The sequence below is a fragment of the Cynocephalus volans genome, chromosome 7, assembly GCF_027409185.1.
Source record: "Cynocephalus volans isolate mCynVol1 chromosome 7, mCynVol1.pri, whole genome shotgun sequence".
Classification (NCBI taxonomy): domain Eukaryota; kingdom Metazoa; phylum Chordata; class Mammalia; order Dermoptera; family Cynocephalidae; genus Cynocephalus; species Cynocephalus volans.
The window spans coordinates 98,754,520-98,763,925 of NC_084466.1; the positions used below are offsets into that span (position 1 = coordinate 98,754,520).

A 9,406-nucleotide genomic window follows, 5' to 3' on the forward strand; every position below is an offset into this window, starting at 1 on the left:
GCCCCGACGGAGAGGAAGGGCAGGTGAGGCAGAGGAAGGAAGCCACGATTCCGACCTGGGAGTCTGCCCGGAGGAGCCCGCTCTGCGTCAGCCACAAGGTCTCTAGGACCTAGAGGAGCAGGGTGCTGGGGTGCCCAGACCCGGCCTCTAGATCCAAGCCCTCCTCTCCACCAGACTGAGGCCTCACTCGCCCCCAGCAGGAGTCCCTCTGGTCCCCCCCCCCCGGGGGGCGGGTTATGTGACCTTAAAGCTTCCCGGGTGGGAGGAAGCGCAGAGGCGGGGCGGCTGCGGAGGCCCAGGATAAAAGGGGCGAGGAGCTGCCTTCAGGCCCAGCCAGTCCACCATGAACGCCCGCCGCCTGCGGATCTTCCTGCTGCACGCCTGGTGGGCCGTGCTCCAGGCGGGCGCCGCGACGGTGGCCACCGCGCCCCTAAGTCTGCGGGGGCAGCCCTCGTCGCCGTCCCCTCTCGCGTACATGCTGAGCCTCTACCGCGACCCGTTGCCCCGGGCGGACATCATCCGCAGCCTGCAGGCGCAAGGTAGGCTGCGGCTGGGGGCGCGTGCGGGGCCTGGCTCTGCCGCGAGGTCCGCTCCTGCAGGCTCAGGGCGCAGGGTTGGAGGCTGGGCAGTATCCGTGGTCGACGAGGCAGGGGATTCCAGCGTCCAGGGTATGTCCCGACCCGGACCACAGCCTCCTGGGTCTTGGCTGGGGGAGTGCAGAGCGCAGTCCTGGAGGGTGGGAGCCTGATCGCGCCGCTTCTCCTCTGCGGTCTGGAAGTTCCGTGACCTCTGGGTGCCTCAGTTTACGCACCTGTAGAATGGGGTGATAGCACGGTACTTACCTTATGAGACCGTGGAGGGGGCTGGGTGACGACGCACATAAAACGCTCGGGTGGGAGCCCGACACGTAGCAATGATGGGTCGTTATTGTTGCCGTAATTGTTTTGTCGGGGTTTTGTCGCTGTTTTTGAGAGTGAGGGTAAATGGGACCCGGGGTCTGGCTTGGGAGTGTCTTAGGCTGAGGATGTAACGTTAAAGATTAGGGCTCACAGATCCAGGATTAAGGAATTGAGGCTGCTTTGGGTCCTCAAACCCGGGCTGGGGAGGTGTCAAGTGTCCCGCGCGACCGTGGGTTCGGGGCCTAAATTTGAAGGGGGGCGGGTGTTGAGGACCGCAGTGACCTCGAAGACGTGGCAGCCCGTGCCGGGCGCGGTGGACAGGTGGGTGCTGAGGAGGGAACACAGCGCACATCGCACCGCCCGGGCAGCCCTTGCACCCCGCGCCTCCCTCCGTCTGCGGGGGCCAGACGGCCCTCCCCGGGGCTGGGGCGCAATCCACATCCGCTAATCTTGCCGACCGGCCGCCCGCTGGCCCCTCGTGGCCTGGGGGCGGGTCACCTCGCTCCCGCGTCTGGGATCAGACGGCCGGTGACCTTCTCCGGAAGGGTCATCTGGGGACCAGCCAGACAGGGACACCCCGGGGGGCGGGGCAATAAGAAATTTGCTGGAGTGCCCGGCCCCTCCTCCAGAAAGCGAGAAGCAGCCGGGGTGGGATGGGGCAAAGGGACGAGGGTGCACTTTTCCAGTTCACTCCTTTCTGGAAAATTTGCGAAGGTTTGTGCGGTGATTCGACGTAATGGGAACCTGAAACACTGGGCTCTAGTTCCTCAAACCCTGGGTGTCCCTGGCACGTCACTTGACTTCTCTGGTTTCCCATTTGTAAATAAGGGGACTACTCTCTTTGAGTTTGCGTGTGTATGTAAATATACATTAAAAAATTTACCATTTTAACCATTTCTAAGTGTGCAGTGGCATTAAGTAATTCAGTTTCCACATCTGCAAATGGCGATAAGAGTGGGGAGGCTTTAAGGAGACAATTGCTTGTAAAACACTTGGTGCGTGGGAAGCACTACTGGTGAGGATCCTTATAGTTTATAATAATGTAGAGTGGGCATTCAGAGTTCCTGACCCTTCCTCAGTCAGCTTCACCGCCCTGTTTGAGGCCCCGGAGGGCATGAGCCCAACCACTTCCTTTTTTAGAACTGGAGGTGGTTCGGGATATCACTGGGGCCTGCATGGCCAAGTCTGCTGCATTCAGATCACGGATGGGTTTCAGGGTGTCCATGAAGCCCTTCCTCATAACCACCTTAAAATCACATTTGTTGTATTAGTATGTGGATGCATTTTTTTCTGGGGAGAACATTCTTACCTTGCATCAGGCATCAGTGGTTACAACAAAAGATTAGTAACCTCTATTCTAAGGTGAACCATAGCCAGGTCTAGGAGAACCTGTGGGCACTGTGTCTCAAGGAACCCTGGCAAGGTGAGGTTGGGGCAGTGTCATGGAGTCACAGAATTCCTCCAATAGGAAGGAGCAGTCTCTTCCCTACCCCTCCATGTACACTCCCCCATCCCATTTACAAAGGATTTGCACCTCTATAAAGGTCTCTCACCACCTGGCCTGACAGCTTCATTTCTAACTTTTGGACCTGGGCAATAATGACTTGGTTGATGATAGCCAATGTTTATTGAACTTTGGTTGTTGTGCAAAACTTTACATGTATTGTCTCAGTTAATCTAACACCCTTGTGAGGCAGATACTGTTACTATCTCCCTTTTACGAAGAGAGAAACTGTGGCCCAGAGAAGGAAAGTAACCTGACCAGTGTCAAACAGCATGTGGCAGAATTTGAGCCATTGCTGGGAGACTCTGGGGCCCCTGCTCTTAATCATTAAGCAGGAGTGCCTTCCTCTAAAATGCCATTTGCAGACACTTGAGATAAAATATTTTTAAGGCCAAGAGTTGCCCAGGATGGTCAGGTGATGCACAGTGGGTAATGAGCAATGTCAGCCTCCTCTCTACACCTCTGAGGAGAGTTGCTAGTCAGGGGCCGGTTATTGCCTCCTGTGGGTGCTAATGAGGAGGGAAGTAGAAGCTAAGTGAAAAAGAGCAGCTGGAGATGGGCTGGGAGAGGCCGCCAGGAGGCTGATTCTGGGATTTGCCCCTTTATAATACAGGCTGGATTTCCCAGAGAAATTCACTTACTGTCAGACCAAAGATGTTCTGTGAGACAATTGAAAAAAATCTGTTATGTGGTCCTCCCAGATCAGACTTAAATCAGAGATCATCATTACCCCTGGGATCTACTCACAGAAAGGTTACAGACTCCCAGTTTTTATTTTTATTTTATTCTTTTGGTGGCTGGCTGGTATAGGGATCTGAACCCTTGACCTTGGTGTTACAAGGCTGTGCTCTAACTAACTGAGCTAACCAGCCAGCCTGTTTTTATTTCTAATGAATAACCCATGACTTTTATTTAGCAATAAACCTTCAAACCTCTTTATTTCCCTGGGTCCTTGTGATAATGCAGAGACAGGGAATACATTATTATTCCCATTGCAAAGAAGAGGAAACTGAGCTTTAAGAAAGTTAAAGATGATTTTTAAGTGACCTGAAAGTCCACAAATATTTGCTATTCCCAGCCATAAAATGAAAATAATCCAGGATTAAAATCAATGGAATGTGCTAACCCCCTTCTCATCAGTTTGGGTTTGGTTGTCTTGGGTGGGTGGAACAGAGCTAGGTGTGTGTGTGTTTGTGATATCTGTGTGTCTGCCTCAGGTGTGTGAATGACCTGGGGCAGTATTGGGTGAGTGCTCCATAGGTAGATAGGAAAGACCACTGGGTGGAAAACAGCTAGGTCCCTGCAAAGTCATGCCTAGAATGCCTTCAGAAACCTATCTGGGCCGGCCCGTGGCTCACTCGGGAGAGTGCGGTGCTGATAACACCAAGGCCCTGGGTTCGGATCCCATATACGGATGGCCGGTTCGCTCACTGGTTGAGTGTGGTGCTGACAACACCAAGTCAAGGGTTAAGATCCCCTTACCGGTCATCTTTAAAAAAAAATAAAAAAGAAAAAAAAAAAATAAAAAAGAAACCTATCTGTAAGGTTGCTGAAAAACTCCTGAAGTTTCTGCCTCCCTCTTTAGGAACTGGTGGGAGAGAGGGTGGCCAGTCTTTGGCTTCTATTGCCTGTGCCTCCTTGAGAGCACCAAGCTTTTCCATGCTACTCACTTCTAGCTCAATGTGCCTGTGAAACAGGCCACCTTTTCTAATGTGGAAACAGACCCCAAGAAGGTGGCTTATGCCAGGATCGCAGGGTGAGTGGAAGCCCAGGGTTTGCCTTAGACTGCATGTGTAAGGGGAGGGAGCTAAAAGGGAGATGGAATTCACCAACCTTTACCAATTGTTCTCTGGCTGCAGAGGGCATCTTGAAGGGGAATTGGCAGAGCAGTGATTTGGAATTTGGGTTTTGCAGCTGGGCAGATCCAGGTTTCCTCTTGGGTCTGTCACCTTCCAAGAATGACACCGTGGTCAGGTCCTTTAACTTCTCCGAGCCTCAATTTTCCTCTTCTCTAAAATGGACTCAAAAATATTACAAGCTCATAGAGTTAGGGTGAGGGTTAAGGGATGATTCATACAAGGTAAGGGCCCTGGCATGAGCTCTGGTGGCCCTCACACTGACTGAGGCTGGGGGAGGCCCCCATTCATCCTGCTTCCTTCCTGGTTTTCTCCCACCCAGATGTGGAGGTGGATGGGCAAAACTGGACCTTTGCTTTTGACTTCTCCTTCCTGAGCCAAGAAGAGGATCTGGCATGGGCTGAGCTCCGGCTACAGCTGTCCAGCCCTGTGGACCTCCCCGTTGAGGGCCCACTCACCATTGAGATCTTCCACCAGCTGAAGCCAGACTCAGAGCAGAACACAGCAGGCTGCCTGGAGCGTTTTCGGATGGACCTGTTCACTGTCCCTCTGTCCCAGGTTACCTTTTCCTCGGAAAGCATGGTCCTAGAGGTGACCAGGCCACTCTCCAAGTGGCTGAAGCACCCTCGGGAACTGGAAGAGCAGATGTCCAGTCTGGCCAGAGAATGCTGGCAGCGGCCCCTGATGCCACCCAGCACTGACGGGCTCCTAGTGCTCTACTCCAACCTCTCTCAGGAGCAGAGACGGCTGGGCAGCTCCACCTTGTTGTGGGAAGCTGAGAGCTCCTGGCGGGCCCAGGAGGGACAGCTGTCCCGCGAGAGGGGCAGGAGGCATCGTCGATATCACTTGCCAGATAGAAGTCAACTGTGTCGGAAAGTCAAGTTCCAGGTGGACTTCAATCTGATTGGCTGGGGCTCCTGGATCATCTACCCCAAACAGTACAATGCCTATCGCTGCGAGGGCGAGTGTCCTAACCCCGTTGGGGAGGAGTTTCATCCGACCAACCATGCATACATCCAGGTGAGATGCCAAGGCATGGGGGAAAGGGGAGGCAGGAGGCCGTGGGGACGTGCTGCTAGATCGGAGGGACAGCTTTACTGTTAAATTAGTGTGTTCATTCATTCACAGTCGTACAAGCACCTACAATATGCCAGATCCTGTGCTAGTATATGACCAATCACAACATCCTCATAGAGCCTACATGGAGTCGTGCCCCATTGGGTAACTTTGAGCACATTGCTTCCCTGGGACTTTTTTCTTGTCTTTCATAAAATTAGGGGGTGGGGGTAGACTAGGTGGTCTTAGCTCCTTCCTATCCTGACATTCTAGGAAAGGAAGAAATATGGACTGTGGGGATAGATAGGCCTGCGTTTGACTCGTACTCATCAGCTGTGTGATATTGGTCAAGTTGCTTACCCTCTTAAGCCTCAGTTTTCCCCCTGTAAATTGGGGAGGGCAATGCCATATTTCAAAGGGATGCAGCAGGGTTAATGAGATGATATGCATACAGCATACACAGTAGTTGGGAGGTAACAGGCATTTTTGATGTTGTGTTATCACTATTAGAAGTCTGGGATTCACTGATGCAGTGGGGGCTGCATTTACAGGGCCATGGCTGGAATAATGCTGTTCCAGCTACTGTACTATTACTGCCTAAAACAGGAGCTGACTACACATTTCACAGGAGTAGACAAGGCCAAAGGCTGCCACCAGGGGCTACTAAGCAGCCTGAGGTTTAGGACATGGTGGAGGGAGAAGAACAGAAGGACTGGTGAGTTAGGAAAGAGAAAGAGAAGGAGAAAACAGAATAGAGCCTCATATGGTGGTGCCAATATTATGTGGCCTTACCCTGCTTTCAAAGGTCATGTGAAACCAAAGTGTTTTCATTTTCCTCCCTGGAGCCTGAAATGAGGACCTCTTTGACCTGCAGTAATCTTCTGTGCGAAGCCTCAGGCAGGGTTCAGGGGCTCTGGGGAGCATGAGCATATGAGCTAAGCTCATGAAAAAGAGGCTTTGGTGGGGCCAGGGCCTCAGGACTGTCCTGGGCAAAGGCCCTCCTGAACCTCCCCAGGCACCACTTATTCCACCAGCCCACCTACAGCACATTCAGAGGGAACCACAGAGATGCAGATAGTCCCAATCAACTGCTATTCTGATATGAAAAAATGTTGCTAGACCACAGGGACAGGGCCCAGTACCAAAAGGCCAAAGTGTTGTGACCTTTCCTCCTGTTGACTCTATCTGCCCTTCTCTGGCCACCAAAACAAATCCCACAAGAATTTCCACATGATTCTCTATTCTGCTTCATATTTCTGGAACTAAACTAGGAGCTTCTTGGAATATCTTTAAAATTATTATTCACTCTATACTAGAACAACAGAACATATAAATTAGCTACTGTTCTATCCAGACACATGTAACATCTAGAATCTTTCTACTTAAAGGTTATTTAAAATGTTTTAAAAAGCAAAATAAAAAAAACACGGAGCTAAAGTTAGACATTAGAGGTATGATATATTGGCACGCTGATTCATTTTTTAAAACAATTTTCTTCTATTTTTGCACCCTGAAACTGATTTTAACTCTATAACTCTTTACTCTTTACCCAGAAATACTATTCTGACCTGCCCATTGAGATGTGAACTGACCCTCCCATCCTTCCTTCTAGAGTCTGCTGAAACGTTACCAGCCCCACCGAGTCCCTTCCACCTGCTGTGCCCCAGTGAAGACCAAGCCACTGAGCATGCTGTATGTGGACAATGGCAGAGTGCTTCTAGATCACCATAAAGACATGGTTGTGGAAGAATGTGGGTGCCTCTGATGAGATCCTGGAGGGATGCTGGATTTGCTTGCACTCTGGAAGGTCAGGAAGCTCCCAGAAGACACGATGACCATCTAATCCAGTGAGGAGAAACAAAGAGGGGGTCTACCCACAAGAACTGAAGGAGAAGGGCTGCCCACTCTGTAAATGAAGGGCTGTGTGGAGTCTGGCCAAACACAGAGGCCGCTGTCAGGAAGAAGGAGGAGGAAGCTTGTGCGGGGCTTGCTAGGTTTTCTCTTTATTTAAGACAGCGGTGAGTGAAAGCACAAGTGCAAGAGTTCTTTACCTGAGATTTTTAAACCTTTGAACCCCTGAAATCATATGCAAAAGTTGGGACATGTGTGCATTTATTTTTGAGGTGGGACAAGGTCATCTATAGCTTTCATGTATTCTCAAAAGTGGTCTGTGACCTGCCTTTTTCCTCAAAGTATCACTGCATAGATTAAAAACAGTCAGCTCTCGTTGCCTTTGGCTGAGTTAGGAGAGCCCCCCCATCTCTTTCTGGCTGGCCAGGGCAATCTGTTGTTCTGTTCAGAAGCTCCCTGGAGTGGGTATCTGCTAATGAGTTGCACAAACAATAAAGCCATTGTCTAGTTCTCCTAGGCCAGCTGGTGCTTTTGAAGGAAGAGGCAGGAACTCATCCAAGAGTATTGGCCATGTTGGACTACAGAAGCTGGAGCCCTCAGACACCCATGAGTCAGTGTGCTTTGGCAGATGTAACCTGAGTCCATTAAAGTTGGTGAGGTGACAATTCACCTCAATCTCCATGCTTGTTATTAATCAGGTCCCTGAGCTTCCTATCCAGCAAGGGTGAAGGCCTTACCTTGGGTGCCGGAGACTTGGATTACGGTTGCAGCTCAGCACTGAGAAGCTCACTGCTCCTGTAAAATGAAAGCTAGAGGGTCCTATTGCATTCATACTAAATATCTATTAGCAGGCTCAGAGGAGCTATGAGCTTTAAGCCCTAGACTGCCTCATCCCCATCTCCCTCTAAAGCTTATAAAGCCTGCTAAGCCCAGTCTCTGTCATATGCCCTTTATCTAACCTTTATCAGCAGTTTTTTAATTCAGGGCTCTAAGACTGACTCAGTTTCAGGTTCCACATTTGCAGGAAGCTCTACCACCAAAAACGCCTGAGCACAAGTCTTCACTTTCCAGATGAAAAGACCCCAAAGGTAGCGATTCTGTTTCCAATTTGACCTTTTTGAGCACTGACAAAACAAGGGCTGTTTTTTGTTTGGCGGGGTGAGGGGATTATTTTATTGGGAATGTGAGAGTCCATGGTAAATCTACCCCCCACCCTGCTTTCCCAAGAAACCCATCCACTTGTGCTCCAACTTGGGAAAATGATTGTGTGGGAACCCTGCTGAGTTTAGATGTGAATCAACTACAGCCTTGATTGAATCAAGGCAGCAATCCTGGCCCAGACGGGTTGGATTTGCTAGAGCCAAGCCTGGACCTAGAAATCTCAATGCCTTGATTTGGCAACAAAGTTGATCCAGCTGTTCGTTGCCTGGACTGGAAATAGACCTGCCCAGGTCTAGCCACAATTCAGAATCACAACGGGATTCAGCATCTGACTGATAAAACAGTAGAGCTGGAGTAACCTTGTGAGGTTAACTTGTCTGATTCCCTTTCTTAAATGAGACCCCAGAGAGGCCTCATGGCCTGACCACACAGCTAGAAGTAGCAGGGCCAAGAGCTGGGCTCTGGTCTCTTGAGCACCAGAGCACTGTTAATAGCATCTAGAGGTTTTTGCTCTCTAGCTTTGGATCAAGACCTTAGCTATGGTACCAAACATTTGAACCCAATCCCACTACCGAACTGAAGTGAAAATCCCATCCCAGGTCTTTACAGTATCTTTACTAAGTAGGTGCTCAACAGTTATTACATGGCTGGGGCCAGGAAAGTGACAGGTCAAGTTATTTGTGGCCACAGTTGTGGGAGTGTTTATACTCGGTAGCTCTATTGACTCAAGAGAACAAACCTCTCTGATGACAAGGAATTGCCTCATGTCAAGCAGAAGACGCAGGCACAAAGTAGTGAAACTATTTTGCTGAGCCTTGCTAAAGCTGTTTGCTACATGGGCAGCAGGGTCATTCTGCTGCCTGGTCAGAAGTAACTGGGGCAAAGCCTACCTACAAGAGCCTAAGGAACAGCTCCACGCTCTGGACCCTGTGTGCTTGCTGAGGCTTTGTAAGTCAGAGGAAATACTGCCTCTGAAAACTTTGCCCTGTCTGAACCTGGGTTTTTAACAGAATAGTCAGTTATTTAACTTGCTCTCAAGGCAAAGGTCTCTTGTTCCTCAAAGTTAAGTCGTAGCTGTG

At 50.3% G+C, this 9,406-nt stretch overlaps 1 protein-coding gene across 1 annotated transcript; it reads left to right on the forward strand.

Moving 5' to 3' along the window:
• The first annotated feature begins 246 nt into the window (after positions 1-246).
• NODAL (nodal growth differentiation factor) lies at positions 247-7,590 on the forward strand. The gene is made up of 3 exons (XM_063103447.1): positions 247-539; positions 4,582-5,279; positions 6,928-7,590. Exons 1-3 carry the CDS (start codon positions 344-346, stop codon positions 7,078-7,080), a joined length of 1,047 nt encoding a protein of 348 aa, XP_062959517.1. The 5' UTR covers positions 247-343; the 3' UTR covers positions 7,081-7,590.
• Positions 7,591-9,406: the final 1,816 nt, after the last annotated feature.